We start from the raw sequence: 20,964 nt of genomic DNA, 5'->3' as shown, positions 1-20,964 counted from the left end.
ATGTATTTGTGCATTATCATGGTATGTACTGATATAAAAAATCAATTGGTGAATGTAGACAGAAAAGATTGATTAACTGAACTCATAAGCAGGTCTGACTCCTTTTATATACTGAGACCTTTTTCTTTCTTTTTTTTTCAAACATAATAGATGTCCCTGCCATTGGAGCTGTAATAAAGTCTTTCACATTACATTTACTGATTACCTTCTCCACTTAGAGTTTGGCAGGGACTTCACCCAATTATGAAAAATGAATTTTAGTTTTCATTGTATTTGACTTTGATAGAAGGTAAGATCTTGCATAAATCATGTGAAGTCGCCGCCTTTGCTTCACGGGTTGGCAGACTACGACTGGGACAGGGGACCCGGGGACCCCGTCAGCTGGTTCCTGCAAGATTTGTATCTATTTTGGGAGCAGTTTGCTAGTCAGGTGGCTGATATGTGAGTCGTGCATTACCTTAAACTTTTGCCTCTGTGGTGTGGGTCGGCATAGAAATGGGAAGCAAATTGTGTAACAGATATATGAGTCAAAGGCCTATTGGACACAGTACGCATCAGATATGGCTGTTTTGTTTATGGACTTTGAAAATAATTAGTTTAGAACTTAATCTTATAAAATATAAAGTGTAGTGTACTTTAAATCAGGTTTGACTGTCCTCCATCCAGGTGTGCATTTATATATTCTGAATGGTCACTGATAAGTAACAGTCATAAATCCTTGCAGGGCTCATGCACAGGCAGTGAAACAAAACTAGTGTGCACACGAACTATGATGAATAATTCAGTGTTGTGCATATTTGTGATATTTCTGTCACTCGCACACCGCTGCTTCTTATTTACGAATAGTGTCTGTTACATGGCAATAATTATCGCAATAAGTAAACACAAATATTTAATCAGCCAATCACAGGGCAGCAACTCAGTGCATTTAGGCACACAGACGTGGTCAAGACGACCTGCTGAAGTTCAAACTGAGCATGAGAATGGAGCTGAAGGTGATTTAAGTGGCTTTGAGTGTGCTGTGGTTGTTGGTGTCAGATGAGCTGGTGTGAGTATTTCAGAAACTGATGGGATTTTTTCCCACACAACCATCTCTGGGGTTTACAGAGAGTGATCCAACAAAGAGGAGATGTCAAGTGAGCGGCAGTTTTTTGGGTGAAAATTGCTTGTTGATGTCAAAGGTTGAAGGAGAATGGCCAGACTGCTTCAAGCTGTGAAGATGACAGTGGTAACTCACATAACCACTTGTTACAGCCAATGTATGCAGAAAAACATCTCTGAAATCAGAACGTCTTCTAATACTGACTCAGATGACACTCTTGTCAACTAAGAACAGGAAACTGAGGCTACGGCTCACCTAAACTGGACGACAGAAGGTTGAAAAAACATTGCCTGGTCTAGTGAGTCTCACTTTCTGCACCTTGACCTTTCACCAACTGTTTGTATTCAACTCCTTAATGAAATTTCCTCCCTCAAGACATTCCTGAGATGTCGTGTTTATGAGGATGTGACAGTGTGGGCAGTGTAATAAACTGGTTGTAAAAAAGAATTCATAATTCACATATATTCAGGTAAATTGTACCCTTTCAATAAAATCTATATTTGTACCCGAGCCAAAGTAAACATCTCTCATCTTTTTAAAGTTTTTTTTTAGTTTCACTTCATTCTGCACAGTATTCTTCATCGGTCAGCAAAACCAAGACTACGAAACCTGATATTAGCCTGGATGGAAGACCAAAGCTTCTCAGAACCTCTCAGGGTGGATGTGTAGCTATGAATATCTTTCAAGGTCTCATCTGGCTTGTGTGCATCTGATGAGCTTATTTTTTGACAGACCTCATCCATCTCACTTATGTAGCCCAGTACCTAAAAACCTAATGAACTATCAATGCCGGCCAATGGAGAGTGCGCTCCAAATCTTCACCAGAGCACTGTGGCGTGGACCAGATCCTCACAGAAGACATCCTGATGGATGAGATTATGAATTAAATGTAATCTGTTTGTTGGATTTGATCCACAGGCTGCATCCCTTTATTCAGAGGGATGTGGAGACGTGTTTATTTGCCCCAGTGCCATGATGGTATACTTTATGGCTGGATGTAGTTTATGTGAGTGAGTGTGTGTATGTGTGTGTGGAGGGGTGGGCACTTGGAGGAGTGCTGCACCATACTCATGCTGTCAGGGTGAAATATCGCTGCACTCTCTCTTGATTGCTGTGTACGGTGCTTCAGCCCTATTCATAAAAATGCAATTCCATGCAGTACTGTGCCTGACTTGACAAAATAAACTACGACATTCCAGAGAGGCAGATTTAAGATGTAAAAGAGTGGAGCGATTACCCATCTCAACCTCTCAATTACACCATGCATACAATTCAGGACAAGCATGTAATTTCAAATAAATAAATAAATGGCATCAGCATCAAATAAAATACAATATTTCAGTTCACATCTTGATAAATATATTCCAGGTTGACCTTTTCTATTTGGTATGGTTGCTTCTCAGTGAAAACTACAATCTGGAGTTGTGAGGAGATGTTTTTGTGTGGAGACGCCGATGGAGAGCAACAGAGTCAAGTTATGAAAAGTTAGCCCCCTTCCAGCTGATCAAAAGACAGACTTTTTGTTTTTTTGCAGCTATGAGATAAGCAAGTGTAATATTTGCTTAAATATACAAGTCTTTGTGCTCTGAAGTCTTAGCTGAGTGTCATGACATGCTACGATTCAGCTGTCAGTGCAGTGGTAGGAATGTTGTTATTGTTTCGCTGGGAAGAGTTTGAAATTTTGACCTAATGCTGGGAGAGTCGGAGATTCCCCCTGAGGGAGGCATAAACGTCTGTGCAAATATTTCAGCCTGGACCAGCGTGGCGGATGGATCGAACAACATGCTGACGCGAGCAAACCGCAGACCCACTAGCACGGCTGAAAATGTCAAAGAGATAAGAGCAAGTCTGAAAAGATGCAAACTTCCATTGCACGCACACACACAGAGAGGGCAATAACTTTGCCAAAGCGCTTCCTGTAAGGCAAACATTAATGCTAAAAATAAACATCTGTGGCAGAGCGTGGACAGATCGATATTCTGAACCTTTCAATGTTCATGTGAGCTGGTAATTATTTTCATTAATGATATCCTAAAGCTAATGAGTTTTAATAAATTAAATAGCTTTAAAGTAATAAGATCAAGCTTTACTAATGCGAGATGTTTACTTCTTATCTACCACAACATATAGTTGAACATTAAAAATCTGGATTAGACTGGATTAAAATAAAATATACACTTATTTGTCCCCAGGAGAAAGAAAATTGCCAGTAACGGGATACATAGTGGAAGGGAATGACAGCTGCTCATACACAATGATTTACAGCCTCCTAAAAAAACCTCACTATGCCTCTATTTCCTGTTCAAAGAGAATAGCATTAAAGCTGATGAAGGTGGAGAGGAGATGTATTCTGCAGGGCATTAGTCTCTCTGACTTGAAAGTGAAGGCGTGCCTGGCGTATTCTCACTGTTTATGAAATGCCAGGCTTCACTTTGACCTCAGCATTTTGCAGATTTTTAGTTGGGTTTACACGTGGCCACATGCTGTTTGCAGCTACCTAACCCTTTTCCAACCTACAAACTTACTATCACTTGCTTACAGGCTTTCAGTGCAGGACATTTTCTTCTTCTTCTTCTACTTTTTTTTACTTGCAGAAGCACCTGCTTAAACCGGCCCACTGCAGTTTACTGAGCTTCCTGTCATTTCCTTTCAAAACAGGAGGATGTGATGTGAGGATGTGAGTGCTGTGGTCAGGTCCCCGGTGAGCTCTCCTTGCAGAGCAATGGCGTGAGAGATGGCTCCATGACAATGCTGCTTCCTGGCAAAGTTGATTTTTTTTTCTTCTGTGCCTGGGAGGAAATTGGCTGCTTAACACCGGTTTACAGGCTGCAGAGAGGTTAAACATTGCAAAAATGGCCTGAGTGCGATAATGTGCTGGAACCACTGTGCTGGTCTCGTCTGTGGTGGAGGTCTCCATGCCAACCGCTGCACACTGGGTACAATACAACTGTGCCTCCAAGGTCTGGGAGGGTATTTTAAGATCTCGTAACATATGCTCATTTTGTTCCTGTGGTGTTGTTAATATTTATTACGACACCTTCATTTAGCCCTTTGCTGCAGCGTGAAGATTTCAGACAGCCTCATTTTTCACTTCTCCACCAGAGCTGCTGCACTACACATCGAGGCAAGTGTAAGTTTACAGGAGTTACATTTTCGGTGGAGTAGGAGCTGATTTTTATTTTATACTCAGCAGTTTTCTCCAATTCCTTTTCAAGATGAAGCCTCTGGAAACTGTACCAGCCCTACTTTTCACTTTTTATACAACCTCTCCACTTTCTCATCCTCCTTTTTTTTTCTTTCCTCTCCCTGAGCACCGGGGGAAGATGAAGCACTCGAGTTTGCTAGAATCTGTTTCCCAGCAGCGGCCCGAGCTTTAAGATGGATCGAGGGGATTTGCATGGGGCGGGGTGGAGAGTTAGTAAGAGATGTGAGAGAGAACAGGAGAAATGTTACTGCTGAGGCGCAGCAAATGAGGGCTGTAGAGAAGAGAGGAGAGGAGGGGTAGGAGGAGTGAAAAGGGGGCACACTCACACAGATCAGAAAACAACAGTCCTGTCCTATGCCCAGAGGACAGACGCTGCCATCTACTTAAGCTGAGAGTGAGAGGGGAAGAGGGAGGATTGACTTTTACCTGATGTAGAAGCTGCACTCACCCCTCGCCACCCCTCTCTTCTATCCAGCCTGTCTGGAGCCGCAGAGGACTGTCAGCCCGTACAGACGAAGCACAAGATCAGAGTGCTGGCAGAGCAAGTGTGCCTACAGCTCTGCGTTCCCTGCTTTACCACCCTGCAATCGCTCTCTCGCCCCACATGCACACATTCACAGAACTTTCTCTCGCGCGCGAACACTTACATGCTGACAGGCAGGCTGGCAGGCAGGCACACACACACACATACACCCCCCCCCCCCCCTCCCATTATTATCTGTGCGGCGAGCAGTTCTGCTCATTTTGGTGCGAGCAGCGAGGGGCTGCATTTTGCTCCTCAGCAGCAGCAGCAGCAGCACCAGCAACAGCAGCAACAACACAGGACGGGTCCAGAGAAGAGCAGTCACCACCAGAGATCAGTCAGCAGCTGCTCCAACTGAAGGCAAGCCCTTGTCTCTTGTTCTCTTCATTCGCTTTCCTTCTTTTTCCCATCTGAATGTGACGCAGTGATGCTGACCTTCCCTTTCCCCATTCTCTCCCCCCACTCTCTTTCTCCTCAGCAGCGTGTGCCAGTGGGACAGCCATGGAGGACACCCTCACCTGCAGCCATGCCACTTTCTCCCAGGTGTTTGGACGCCAGGGACAGCTCATGCAAGCCAGTGAGTTTCACTCTCTCCATATCCCCCCCCCCCCAAAATAAATCTTTAATCACATGCATGCCTTACATGTCAGCGTAACTGATCTCCACCCTCAGCAATTCCACATGATCGCATCCTGAGTCTTACTGCTGTTTTAATTCATCTGACCCTTGGAGGCGCATCAATGAGATTGCATTATCACGCCTTAAATCTTGCACAAAGCAGAGAGTTTTCAAAGAGATGACAGGAAAACAAAACTGGGTTTTCACACGTTACGGTGATGTTAAAGGAAAGAAGCAATCTTATATTTTTCCCTTTTTTTCATCTTTGACAAACTGTGTGACTGTCATTGTGGTGCTGCCCAAGTTTCTGAGCAGCAGGATTAACTTGTGCAGCACTGTGTTATAAGGAGGTGGCTTGAAAAGCTTTTTGGACAGCACGCGGGATTAACCTGGGACTGTGGCTCAGCTGTGTTGGGAGTTACACTTTGCTAAAAGAGCGCTTTAGAGGTACTTGAACACAAAGAGAAACTGGAAACTGACAGCTTTCTTTACAGACCAGGTGTGCTGGCTAATATTTCTGTATGTTTTTAGTAATTTCTGCAGTCTTAAGTAGCAGATCTGGATGCATACTTTGCAGCACAGTGTTATTCACAATATGATTGAAACTGAATTTGTCAGGGTGAGACACTATTTGAGGAGCTCTCATAGTTCAGACTGATAGCTAAATTATTAAAAAGGGAATCTATCAAGATTTTCAGGGGTGCAGACACACTGAACACAACCTTGGAGCGCTGCATATAAAGCATGCTCAAGTGATATCTTATTATGTAACGCACATGGTCAGAATACATATTTCCCCCAAGAGGAAAAATAGAGCAGAGATTGACTTGTCTCCACAATCAAAGTGTCAGCTGCATCCTCCCATAACTGGCCTGGTATTTCTCCTCATGGAGTCATGCAGCGAGAACTTAGTCAACGCCTTTGATGCCTTTGCTCGGCCTTAAATGCATAGCGATTCTTCACACGGTGTTATGAAGGATAATGAGGAGAGCCCGGGCGGATTTCAAAACAGATGTGCCTTTATCCTACGTATTGGGTTTGTCACATCAATTTTAAATGCCTTTGTTTCTCGTCGTTGCCACCTGCAGAGAGGGGCGTCTGATTAGAGTTTCAAAGCAAGTGTTATTAACACGAGCGCAGCTAAGACAGCACTTAGTGGAGCTAATAATGGAAACACATCAGTCATTTCCCTGTGCTGTAAAATTCATGCTTCTTGACACGTGTTACTTAGTAAGGCTGTGTTGCAGGAGTTCATCTGCTGGGATTTTTGAATCATGGAGTTATTTGGGAAGATAAATATGCAGATGCGGTGCAGTGAATTGTAGTTGTCTTTACACGAGAGCACTCTTTTATAAATAATGCAATTTGTTTGAATGCATCCACGGGCTTGCGTTGATAAGAGCATATTACTGGTGAAGGGGTTGCAGGGTTTTGATTAATATTTTGCTTCAGACGGGCACGATGCTGAAAGCTTCTTCACTAAATGAGTGGCTTTAAGAGCTGCTGAGCTGCTGGTCGTCTCTCTGGTTTCAGGTTTTTATGGCAAGCAGAGAATGCACTGGATTAGTGTGCAAACAGTGTGCACAAAACGCCGGATAAGTCCAACATATAATGACAGCTACATGTGTATGCAGAATGCAAATGTATGCAGAATACAAATGCTTCGTAGCCCTGAATCAGTAGATTATCTGGAGGGCATCTCAGTATAAAAGGATGTAAACAAGGAGAGGGTGTGTCAGTGCTGAAGAGTCTTATCACATTGGATCATGGATGACAGCAAGGCAAGCCAAACCTTCACAATAAAATTCAGTATTTCTTTCCATCATCAGAATACACAGTGGAAAAATTGAATTATAAAAAGCAGCAGATTATATTGTGTTGTAGCACATGGCGGTGGATCTTAGCCTTGTTATCATGCAGCATGTATAAAGTCAACTTATCAGCATGTAATCTGCCAAAGCCTTTGCATACACTGGCTGGCATGCAAAGATCTAAAAAGATGAAATGTTTTTGATGTCCTTTTTTTTTTCAAATATTACTTCACTATTAACAATTTACAAGTGACTCGTGAATTACTAATCATTCAAGACCTCTTCGTGAATAGTTACTTTTATCTGCTTATTAACAAAGGTCTGCCACAGCAGGTAGCGCCACCTGTTTGTTTTGGCAGATTATTATTTTTCTTATGCCCGATGCCCTTCCTGACGCAACCCCAAAGGGATTTGTGTCACCTCCCAGGATTTAACGGGGATCTGTGACTTGCTAGTTGAATGTGTAAACCACTTCACTATGAATATATAAAGAAAGACAAGAAATTCAGATTTTTAACACTATCACACAATGTGGAAACACTGATTGATGGGATATTTCATCATTTGCAGGGATAGTGTTAACTTTTTGAGCATCTTAAAACTTTGAATCATTAAGATTCATAAGGCAGGTCAAGATTTGGCATTAGATATTTTGAGATAAGAGCTCATAAATTCTCTGACTCTGTAAACCTGAAAAGGCCGGAAACGCTCAGCAACCTTTCCATATAAAAATGCAGCTTCTCGGTGGCCACTGGCTATAAAGGCTATAAAAAGATATCAAAGTGCCTCCAGCCTGCAATTTCCACTGCCTGAAGTGCCATTAATGCATGTGAAAGTCACAATGTGGATTTGAAAGAACAAGAAGACTTCACGTCTGCTGGGCTGAAAGTAGAAGCCACCCGTGAGTGTGAAGCAGCTGTACGAAGGTTTAGCTGACGCAGCAGCGTCGTTGTATCATTCCACTGTGCAGGGTTGATGCACAAACATCAGAGAGGGAAATGCTACCTACATCCTCATCACGGAAATCAAATGCGGAAATCTGTAAAGCAAAATTTTTTGGAAGCAACTTTTGTGGACAATTTTAATTAAAACTAAACTCTGTGGCGACGATCACCAAAAGTTTGCTCAGAGTGAAAAGTTGAAGATGCCAATTAATAATTATGGGGTTGGAAACAATTAGAAGCACATTGCAGTGATATAGCAACACATTTTCCTGATAAATATCATGCAGTTTCATAAATATTACAAAAGATGGATGTAGCCACTTTGACATCAGGCATTTTGAAGCTTCAGGTTTTGTGATGTCAGAAGTCGCCTTATACACACGAAAGGGTGGAGTGCGAAGTTGTCAGCATTTATAACAAGCTTCCATAGGTTTTCCCTTTGCTGCAAGCAGAGACTTTTAACAGCTCTCACACATCCCTACTTGAACATTGCTAAAAATTTGTGGTTACATCTCAACATGTTACACAGGGTGTTCTCATCATGTACTAGTTTTTTTCAGTTTCTTAAATAAAGGCACAAATATTTGAAGAAAGGACGATGTTTAACATCTGCTATACAGGCTATATTGCTTCTTTTCACCTCAAAAATCAGCTATTCTCTCATAGCGTGAGCCATATTCTCTTTCTAGTTGATGTTATTTTAATACTGTGACCTGAACAGACGCCACACACACCCAGAAATATCTTCTTTCTTCTTCTTTCTTTGTTTCCTGTCTCAGTTTCACTCAGCTCATTTTGTTTGACCATGAGAAGTCTCACGAGTTTGGTATGATGTGTTTCCACTATCCAGTTCTACTTGATTGTGTTTCAATGAATGGGTTAATTGTCAGAGTGGGTATAATTACAAGAGAGACTAATCTAACAGATATGCAAATCACAGTTCCAGGCTGTTGTCTTTTGTTGTAATGAGCTGGATTTGGCTAAATGCATAGTGATTTTTTTCATAGAAAAAAAAGATAAAATGACATCCTGTGAGAAAACACTTTTTGGATGACGAACAAGAGCTGTTAGTATACAAGTACAGCAGGATTGTAAAATTAGGTGTTTTATAATTTGCGTCATTATGAGATAAAAGTCTCTCCTCCTCTGCAGAGCAGCAGAAGTGTGAAGTGCAGACAACATGTAAAACTGCAGCAAGTCTGTCCTTTTGTTCCAACAGCATTTTTTCCACTTGTGCTTCTAGGTAGAGCGTTAACTTTTCCCTGAATAAATGACAAGTGAAGCCTCTGTTTCTCAGAGTTGCATGCATTATTCACTACATTCTTAACCTCTTTGTGTTGACTCTTCACTCTCTTTTTTTCCCCCATTTTTGCTTTTACAACATTGCTTCCAAAGTTGTGGACATGGTGGGGAATTAAAAAGATAACGCAGCAATCGGCGAATCGTTTAAACCCCATTTTTGCCTGAAAATGGCACATAAACCTTCGACATCGAAACTCATTTTATTATTTTAGAAAAACTACAGGTGGATTCTGAATCGATAGAATTAGCAACAAGACATTTAAAAATGACAGGAGCAGGTTTACCACCGTGTTGCATCATTTCTTCTTGTAGTAACACTCGCCGTTAAATGCCTTTGCATTTGGGAACTGAAGAAATCAGTCAGCCTAGTTTGGAAAGTGAAACAGATTTTCATTCTTGGGTGATATAAGATTTTGGTAAATTAACAATTCGGAGCATCCCAGAAAGTCAGTTCTGGTCATCGGGATGTTATGTTTCGGTAGAAAGATTTCATCACTCATCCAAGTGACTTTCTCAGTCTTCCTTTGGATGAGTGATGCAATGTTTTTCCCACTGAAATGTTACATCCTGATGACCAGATTCAACTCACTGGGATGTGCCTACCTGCATGACTGAACATGCATCAAGACAATTCAGGGCCACCTTTGTTGTATTTTTTTATATTCTATCTGAATATATATCTATCTGATACAGATATATCCAGATATTTTCAGTGGGTGATCAGAGGTGGACTGTTTTACTACACAGTCATGGTATTACTTACACACACACACACACACACACACACACACACACACACACACACACACACACACACACACACACACACACACACACACAACCCCGTTCAGCTATCTTAGTGAGGACCCTCATTGACATAATGGTTTTCCTAGCCCCTTACCCTAACCTTAACCATTAAAAATGAATGCCTAACCCTAACCCTTACCCTAAACCTAACCATAACCTAATTGTAACCTTGGCACTAAAACCACATTTTGAGCCTCAAAAATGCCTTTTAATGCCTTCAAAAATGTGAGGACCGGATTGTGTGTCCTCACAAGTGACTGCTGGTTCTCACAAGTATAGTAGAATGCAGATTTCGGTCCTCACAAAGATAGCTAGACAGGAACACACACACACACACACACACAAATGTATATAGGAGGTATATATATATATATATATATATATATATATATATATATATATATATATATATATATATATATATATATATATATATCTGCTTCTACTGACTGCTGGCTTGCTCTCACGAGCTCATTGGACCCCATCATGGTACTGTGCAACAAGTCCAGTCGTGAAACTTCCTCACTACTAAATATTCTGTAGTCAGCTGTTAGTGATATTATAAAAAAGTGGAAGTGATTGGGAATAACACCCATTCAGACATGAAGTGGTAGGACACAGAGCAGGGTCAGCAGATGCTAAGATGCTCAGTGCCAGAGTTGCAAACTTTCTGTAGTCAGCCACTACAGGCCTCAAGAACAGTGCATAGAGAGCTTCAGGGAAGGGGTTTCCAGTTTGACCAGTCTGGGTTTGGCGGTTTCTAGGAGGTCTAGGAGGTACTTGCTTGACTGCATTTCACCAAATGTTTGGTGGAGGGCAATTATGGTGTGGGGCTGTTTTTCAGGAGTTGGGGTCAGCCAATTAGTTCCAGTGACAGGAACTCTTAATGCTTATGCTTCCAAGACATTTTGGACAATTTCACGATCCCAACTTTGTGGGAAAGGTTTGGGGATGGTATCTTCTTGTTCCAAAATGACTGCGCACCAGTGCGCAAAGAAAGAACTATAAGGACATGGATGAGTGAGTTTGCGGTGGAAGAAGAGTCCTCACCCTCAACCCGACAGAGCCAGGCCTTCTCGTCCAACATCAGTGTCTGATCACAAATGTGCTTCTGGAAGAACATAAATACATCATATATCATATTCCTATAGATTAGGAATAGGATGTCACTCAATTTCAACTACGTGTGATAGCAGAAAATACTTTTGGCAATATCGTGTATGTGGTGCCAGCTTATATATTCTTGAGCATTACTGGGGCCTTCATATATGTGCAAGTTATCCATACCATGCAAACCAATGCACTGGATGGTTCTTTCCTCTTTAGCCTGGAGGACTGTGTCTTTCATTCTTTCCAGATATAATTCCGAATTTTGATTTATGTATTAAACCACAGTACTGTTTTTCCACTTCACCTCAGTCCCAAAGAGTGTAACAGCTTTTCTGGAACTTGTTTTTTGCGTAATGCATTTGCAGATAAAGCAGTGAACTTTTAATAATTATGAAACGTGTTCCCGAGCTCATGCAGTGATTTCTGCTTTGCAGTCTTGTCGATTTTTAATGAAGTGCTGCCTCAGGGATTGACGATCACGACTATTCAATATTTGTTTTTGGCCTTGCTCACCGAAGTTTCTCTGGATTTTCCAAATGTTTTAATAAAATTATGAACTGCAGAAGCTGAAATCTCCAAATTCATTGCAATTTTATATTTAGAAAATAACCCTCTGAAAATGTCTTACTATTTGCAAACTATGTGTGAGTTTAGGCCACTTGGTGTTTTTTAAGCACTGCACAACTTTTCCAGTCTTTTGCTGCCCTTGTTCCAGCTTTTTTGTCAATATTTCCTGCATGAAATGGGAACAAATTTTTCAAAAAACCAATACAACCTTTCATTTTCAACATTTTCAACATTTGTTATGTTCTCTTCACTTTTTTTCAATTAAATATGAATAAATTACAGAGCAACTCAACTTTTCTGGAAATAATTCTTGTCCTACTTTTTTCCTTCAAATTGCTTGCGGCAATGAAAAAGCCTCACGAGTGCTATTGCTACGTTTGCATAAATCCCCACAAGCTCAGGCTCTGCTCCTTGCCAGAATGTTGTGTCCTGACACAGTGAAGTGGTTTCAGTCACCTTTCTGCTCCACTGGACCAAAGTGATGTGAGGACAGCCACAGTGCAAGGTCGTCTGCAGTGTCGTCCACAGAGTAGGTCCACAGATGTCAAGAGCTGAATATCTTCATCCTTCCTATTGTGGAGATTTATCCCCCTATCTTTGCTAAGAGAGGTCAGGGGACCTCCTCTAAACTCCAGATTTGCTCATCATTGACCATACATTACAAACTACTAACAGTAAATCCAATAAGATAAATACAAAATTGCCTTATTTTTAATATTCCTGATAAATTAAACACCCTAAGCAATGCAAACAATGTAATCACTGCTGCTAAATTTGTGTGATACATCCTACACACTTGTTAATATACTCTTACTTACTCTATTGATCCTACTTAACTCCCTGGATATCCCCAGCAGCACTGAAAATCACTTCCTCAGAGTCATTACAAGCCTAATTTAGATCTGCCTACCTATTTTTATCCCTATATTGGATTTAAGTAGCTCAGCAGAGCCGAGACCAGTGGACGTGTCTTAATCTCTTGGTCAGTATATCTGCTATCACAGTGAGCCTCAGGCCAGAGGAGCTGGATCATTCCAGATCAGCCACTCTTGCTAATTCATTAAAGGTTAATTATTAGTTGATGGGATTCACTCATTTTTACAAACCAGGTTTAAAATATGTAGTCCAATGTTGTGAACTGCACTGTTGTGCATAATTTATCTGCATAATGCTCCTTAGGTCTTTGGGAGAGCAGGAATCACATGCATCTGTATTCGCAGACTTGCCCTCAGGGTGATCAATAATCCAATGGCTGTTCACTTAATGCAGTGTGTGTTCAGACAATCAGCCTGTCTGGAATTAGAGAATATCAACATGTTTGAGTGGCGGGAGTTTGCTCATTGGCTGAAGATGGTGTAATTAGTAGATGCTGAACTTTCCTGAGCCACATAGTCTTACTGTAATGCAACAACCAGCAACCTTTTATATTCTTTTATTACTTTTTATTATCAGTCTATACTTGAGGCCCTCTGAGGTTGTACTGTATGTACTTGGCAGCAACACAGGATGCTAATGTTTAGCAGGTATGCTAATGCTGTGCGGCGTCCCCTGTTTGAACAGCATGCTGTAGACGTCTGTGAATTGAGCAGACCAGCTGCTGGACTTGGGAGAGAGGAAATGTTGGCCATTCTTGTCTGATATAGGATTCTCAACAGTCCCAGTCTTCTTTGTTATGTTTGTCTTTTCATAATGGGCCAAATGTTTTCGGTTGGTGTAAGGCCAATTCAGCTCCCAGACTCGCTGTTGGAATAGATGCAGTGTGTGGCTTAGCATTGTCTTGCCAAAATATGCAAGGCTTTCCTTAAAAAAGATGTCGTCTTGATGGGAACATATGTCGCTCTAAAATCTTCATACAACTTTCAGCACTGATGTTGCCTTTCCAGATGTGCAGGCTGCCAATTCCATAGAAACTAATGCACCCCCTACCATCAGCGATGAAGCTTTTTGATCTGAAGGCTGAAAACAAACTGGTTGCTTGCTCTCCTCTTTAGTCCACAGGACCCGGGGTCCAGGTTTTTAAAAAAATATTCAAACTTCAATTCGTCTGACCACATAACAGCTTTCCAGTTTGCCTGAGTTCATTTTAAATGAGTTTTGACCCATAGAAGAGAGTGGCATGATCATCTTCACACGTGGCTTCTTCTTTGCATGAAAGAGCTTTAACTTGCGTATACAGATGTCACAGTGTTTACAGAAAATGATTTCTGGAAGTGTTCCTGAGCCCATGCAGTTATTTCCATAACAAAATCATGCTTTTTTTAATCCACTGCTCACTGAGGATCTAAAGATCACAGATTGATCCAATATTGTCCCTTGCACACTGAGATTTCGTCACATTCTGGTGATATTGTGACATTTTAATTTAATCTCAATTTTAGTTTAAAGAACATTATTCTGAAATTGTTCCACAAGTTTGTTCATGCATGCACCTCTGCCTACATTTACTTCTAAAAAAGTCTACTTAAGAGGCTCTTTTTATGCCCAATCATGTTACTGACCTGCTGCCAGTGAACCTAATTAGGTGCAAAATGTTTCTCCAGCTGATTCTTTTTAGTATCACTTACTTTACCAGTTTTTGTTCCCTTCGTCCCAGCTTCTTTAAGATGTGTTGGTGCCACCGTAGTTAAAATGAGGTAATATCTTTGATGAAATAGTAAAATATCTCAGTTTAAACATTTCATATGTTTTCTCTTATGTGTCTTTGAAATTTGCAACTCATTACATTCTGTTGTTATTTACATTTTACACAGCAAACCAACTTCTTTGGAGTTCGGGTTATGAGAGGCCAATGTATGAGCATGTAGCGTTTTGAGGTTTTCAGTTATACTAAACTAAAGCTTAAGCCTTCACAGTGGGACTTCACAAACCACCGCGTGATGTTATGGTTGCCATATCCATCTTTATTTGAAGTCTGTATACTAAACATGTAACGACCAGTCACAAGAAGAAAAAATGTGTACTCCTTGACTACCTAGCCAGTGGTTTCTGGGTATCTGGCTGCAAAGAGGTTCCTTAGATTGTCACAGAAACCTGCAGTTTGCACAGAAGCACCTTAATGTTGAAATCAACATGTTTGAAAATGCCCATCCTTTACTCTGAAGACAAACGTTGTAGCGCACAGTTTCACTAGAGTAGCAGGCCAGTGACATGTTTGCACATTACATGCTAACTGTGGACAACAGCAACCAAAGCAATCATAAGGAGATTTTGGGTGCAGAGTCCTCATTACAACCTATTTCCACCCACTGACAGCCAAATGGGGAATACAGACTTTTCCTTATGATTGGTGGTTGCCAGACGGTCTCTAGGCTTGTTTGATTGAGGCCTTCTTCACTTGACCCTAGACTGGCACCATGATTATGACAAACGTGGACAAATTTAAAATGTAATTTAATTGTCATGCGTCTACAAAACCTGTGTAAGGTTGATGGAAAAATGCAATAAACTCAGGGGATGAATGACGGTATCTCATTTTAATTTTTTTTTCATGACATCTGATGTGTATATACCCTACCGCGAATGTGGTGTAGTTTGGTAATCTCAAGTCACCAGAATATATCACTGAAGGAACATGCAAATCATGCAAAAATATATCAAAACTCTCAAATTCATGTTGTAATAATCCCCTTTTAAATGTTTAAAACTATAGTGAGCCACAAACTATGGTGTGGATTTCCATTTCAGGCCTGAAGAAACTGGTAAAAAATTATGGAGGGAAGAAGCTGCAAACAGGTAACTTTTTTTTTTGTCAATTACTGACTTCCAAAGTAAAAAAAACAAAACAACGTTATGTATAACTCAGGTTTTTATATGCCTTTCAGAAAGGAGGTAGTGCTTCACTTTCCAGAGCAAAAGTAGTTCCAGCCTGGATGTTGCTTTATTATTTCAGGTTGTAGCAAGAAAACCAATTTATTCCTGCGATACCACAAACCCCTGTGTTTCCATGTGTCTCCCGGACAAAGTGCTTTGCTGTTTGTACAGTGTTTCATTCTGTAAGGATTTTAGTCATTTCTCACACTCTGAATTGATGCATTTCTTGCCCTCTTTTTCGTAATCTGCTCTGTCTCTCCCTGTTGCTCTCTTGCAAAAACACATACACGCCCTCACAGGAAACGCGGGGTTATTGCAAAATTTTAAGTGGATGCACATAAGCTGAATACTGCGCGCTCAGCGAGCACATCACTTGGATTTAATAGTCACTCATCTCCACCACTTTAAAGTGGCTAAATTTGTCACTGCTCGATCTCCTGTGTGCACACACTGAAGTGCCAGGAGAGTGTTTAAGATATGAACAACAGCGGATTTCACAGAGAAGCTAATCCTGCTCATTTTGGCATCTGTATGATTACTGTGTGCATCCTTTTTCTTCTTTTTTTAAACTGTTGTGGCTGCACATATCCATCAAAATGGATTTTCAAGTTCCAAACAAGGTAAAAACACACAGTGAAGTCGCAAGTGGTGGACAGAAAAACAAAACAACAAAACACTCAGCACTGCTCGGATGAAAAATGATATTAATATATTTGTACACCTAGAGAGCATTTTCTGATTTGCCGTTTACGTCCCTCCCGTGGTTTCTGCATCACTGAGCTCTCTGCCTGAGTGCTGAATGTGCATATCTGCCTCAGCACAACCACTACATCTGGCCTCTTTTCCCCTCTCCTTCCTTAGTTACACAAACGCTGAGCTGCTTCCCAAAGCATCAGTGTTCGTCTCATAATCTTGTCATAATCCACCACAGAGAAGACAAAGAAACAGAAAGAGAAGGAGACACAGTGGCACGGAACAGCAGCTACAGCACAATGCTCACATGGAAAACCTATAAGTATATATAAGTATATATTTCAAAAAGGAAAAAACAAAACAAAAAAGGGGGGTGTAGATTAAGAAAAGTGCCACTTTGGCAGATATAAAAACCCAGCTGGAAATGTTTCATATTTTATTATACAGCTTCAAATGATAGTAATGTCACAAGGCAACAACAAAAGGGTGAGCACACTGTTCAGCAGCTTAATTTATGAAGGAAACTTACATACAAAACTAATGATGTGTGCAAATCAGTAAGATCAGCGGCGTAGGATGTGCATGAGTGGAAATGTGTGTGAGAAACCTAAGAAATGCAAATTTGACGCATGACATAAGCAATTATGATGAGCCCTGATCAATCCCCCCGAGGGACCTACAATTACTGCTGTGGACTATTTTGGCATCTAATGATACCAAGTACTAAACTAAGTCTAAATTTAGAGGTGATCGTGCTTTTGCTGTAGCTGCTCCAAACTTGTGGAATGATCTGCCCTTGCACGTTAGGCAGGGCTCTTCTCTTTCTGAGTTTAAAACTCAGATGTTTTATTTTATTTTATTTATTTAGTTATTTATTTTACTTTATTTTACTTTGCTTAAGCTATTTGTATATGTACAGCACTTTGTGAACCCTGGTTTTATGTTAAAGTGCTTTATAAATAAAGCTGGTATGGTAAGTAAATACAGGGTCATTGTTACCGTTACCAGTACTGATACTTTTAACCTATAACGGCAGCTTATGTAGGAGAGACCAGCATGTCATGATTCATGACATCACCACCATCAATTTGCAATTGTGCTTTTTACTTAACAATAACAATTTAACACAATAAAAACACAGCTTTCAGTTTTTCATGTATTTTGAAACTTGGTATTTTGGATACCTTTAGTGTAGATGTGGCTGTCTCTAAAGCACTTTGGGTCAGCTTCTGTTAGTGCTATATGCTACAAATAAACTAGACGTGACAGTTAACACAAAAATGTTAAGGTATTTTTTATAGTGTACATTTCAGGTATATTTTTTCTTTTCCAAAAATAAAATAAAATAAAAATAAATAAGTGGGCTATTTACTGAACTTAGATGCTATAAACCAGGCATTGATCCTATTATTGATACCATTACCAGCATTTGTATCAATATTATCAATATATGGAGCGATCCACCCACCTCTATCTACAAATACACAGTATGCAGAAGAAAAGGTTGCGAGTACAGGCAGGGGTCGTCTCAGCAAATACTACCCTTTTCCATTTAGGCTTCCCACTCCTCGGTACTCACAGCACCGTCGGCCAAAAGAAGAATCTGGTGTGCTCTGAGTCTGTATAAATATGCATCACTAGTTAGTGCAGGCGCTCCTGTGGTGATGAAATATAGCCGATTCTCCCGGGTTCCTCTCTTTAACATGCAGGGCACGCCATTAAAGGATGGGAGTGACACTGCATACTGCATGTATATCTGTGCTAAAGACACTTTTCACTGGATTCGCTCCCTGCATGTGATCAGAAATTTAAAACATACAACATCTGGAAGCTTTTCTCTACTAAAAAGAGGCTTTAGTTTCTGTCGTCTCCGCTGAGAAAAAGTAGCACTTTTTGGTAACTTTCAGAGGGATCAGTGATGTTTTGACACTGTAAACACTAATGAGAAGAACTGTTTGAGCCTACGCCTTGTTAATCCGATATTCTCCTGAGCTGAGACGCTCCACTGTACATGTGATTTGCCACCAATTTAGGAAGGAGCAGCATTTTCAATGCCAACAGTTTCTTAAGATGTCTACAAAGTGTGGCGCAAAGAAAGGAGTCGGGTTCACTTTTCCAGAGCTCGCGATAAGCAGCTCTTAGTTAGAAAATACTCATTGTGAAACACCATTACACTGCGGGACAGAGTTTACATGACGGTTGTGAAATGAAGAGTGTGTGTACGTTTGTAGAGTAGTGCGTCTCCGTGTCCGCCACCACAGTGATATCAGGCTCAGTGCCTGCTTTCTACACATGCCCCTGGATAATATGTCTTAATGTCTGTAAGAGTCACACATGTGGCCTGTGCTACATTAGCTGGCCACGTAAGACACGTAATCTTCTTATAAAGGTCCTGGGTGATTTCTGCATAAGTCTGCAGAGCTGTCCGTTCTAACTTGTATCTCTCTCAGATTGATGCAGAGAAGTGAAGGTAAATCATTCAAAAAACACTGGTAAAAATGAAAAAAATTACGTGTGATCATATAAACATTTGTGGTATCACAGTGCATCTGTGATTCCTCACCCACTGTGACATCCAGTGGGGAAAATCCACTGGCTTCACCTTTGACCTTTGTTAGCCACCAAAAATCAATCCCGTGACTTTTATAGCCTCCATTTCAGATGTGAACGTTAGGCTGTCAATAGACTAATTACTTATTTGATTAGTGGTTGCAGCTTTGGTGTTCAATTCTTGATAGCACTTTTTCTTAATTCTGAGATATTTATTCATATGCAAAGGGGAAACAGTCCTGTGCAAAAGTCTTTAGTCACCCTTCATATTTTGCTGGGAAAATAGGAATTAGGCACAGTGTTCTTCTTTGGAATGCCTTTTTGATGATCCCGCTCTTCTTCAGTTATGTTGAAGTCAGGGCTCTGGTGAGGCCGATTCATGACTGATAGTATTCGATTTTGTGTTTTTATGTCCAGGTATGCTTTTACTGCATTGGCAGTGAATTTGGGATATTGTCATGATGAAAAATGAAGCTCTTGCCAATCAGACACTTTCCAGATGGTATTAAAACTGATGGTACCTTTCTACATTCTTAGGTCCATCAATTTTTAAAGATCTGCAACACTACTGGCTGACAACACACTGTTGTACCTCCTGTGTTCATGCTATGAAAAAACTATTTGAAAAAAAAAATTTCTAATTTGGATTCATCACTCCATAAGACCCGTTGCCACGGACTTTCAGTTGAGTTCTTGTGTAATGGGGCGTACCTCAGCCCTGCTTTCCTTCCTTAAGAATGGCTTCTTGACAGCCGCCCTTAAACTGAGATCATGTCTGATGAAGCTTCAGTGAACGCTAGACGGATTCACTGCCAGATGCAACTCTCAGATCCTTCATCAGGTCTTCCCTGGATTTTTTTCCCTGTTTCTTTCAGATACTGTTCATGTGCTGTAGATAGTTTTTCAGTTTTGCCACATCTTCTTTTGTGCTCTTGTTCCATTTAATCAAAATGTTTAATGACACACTGCACACATTGGAAAGATATGCCAAGTATTAACTCTTTGGAATCACCTTTTTGGTGCAAAATTACAATTAAAATTAAAATTATACGTAGACACAATACTGGTGCTGTTAGGTGCCTTTTTTATGCTTGAATGATTCATAGGTCAGTGTCAAGTGGCTAAACAAAAACATTCTTCAGAAAACAGTGAGGTACAAGTACTGGACTGAAAATGAGTGAAAAAGTAGCCAATGTCCAAAGAAAAACTCTGAAAGACCTTCAGAAAGGATGGAGAACTGTTCCTCAAGACCACTTTAAAAACCTGTAGGCGTGTCTGGGTCTTTGAAAGGAAAATATAAAGAAATGAGGGGTGGCTCAAGACATTTACGCAGTACTAGTATGTCTAGAAAACTAAAACTGCACATGTAAACCAAAGACAGTAAATATGAACACTGCAGTGATATTTTAAAACAGGACTTGCAAATGCAAAAATGCAACCTAACGTGACCTTTATAGCTTAAGATCAGTTTGTATAAACACTTACTTTGTCCCTCTTCTTGCTACCAAACTTATGGACAAAGGCAAGATCAGAGATGCTGAACACATATTAGAAATCAGAGGCTTCCTCCTAGTTATGGATTGGCAATTATGTCAAATGCTTTCTGCACCACAATTCTGATGTCATTTCGGTCAAAGCTGTCCTCCACAGACGTGCACTTGAAGAGACATGCTCAGCATCATTAAACAGCGCTCAGCTCTCTCCTCTCCCAGCTCACGAGCAGCGGCCATGTGAATATGCAGAACGTACACGTTTTTTGATGTGAGAGGGAAGTGAAAAAGCCCACGAGATGTGCTGGCAACAGTTTTCCCCACACAGGAATGTCTAACTTGGTAAAAATGTTGAGCTTATGTGCCTTTGAACTCTCCGAGTTGTTTACGTGCGCCGAAACGTGTTAATGAATGATAGCAGTATTACCTGCA

At 40.7% G+C, this 20,964-nt stretch overlaps 1 protein-coding gene across 4 annotated transcripts in view; it reads left to right on the top strand.

Annotated features, from left to right (window-relative positions):
* The first annotated feature begins 5,324 nt into the window (after nt 1-5,324).
* The window catches only part of kaznb (kazrin, periplakin interacting protein b), a 141,720-nt gene continuing 126,080 nt past the window's right edge, over nt 5,325-20,964 (top strand). For all 4 annotated transcript variants that reach the window (XM_063473924.1, XM_063473923.1, XM_063473927.1 and 1 more), the window contains exon 1: nt 5,325-5,407. In XM_063473924.1, the coding sequence (XP_063329994.1) occupies nt 5,332-5,407 (76 nt within the window). In that variant the 5' untranslated portion in view covers nt 5,325-5,331. The remainder of the gene's footprint in view (nt 5,408-20,964) is intronic.

The sequence above is a fragment of the Pelmatolapia mariae genome, linkage group LG5 (assembly GCF_036321145.2).
Source record: "Pelmatolapia mariae isolate MD_Pm_ZW linkage group LG5, Pm_UMD_F_2, whole genome shotgun sequence".
Taxonomy (NCBI): domain Eukaryota; kingdom Metazoa; phylum Chordata; class Actinopteri; order Cichliformes; family Cichlidae; genus Pelmatolapia; species Pelmatolapia mariae.
The sequence above is the reverse complement of the archived record's forward strand: the minus strand, read 5'-3'. Positions and strand labels throughout refer to the sequence as shown.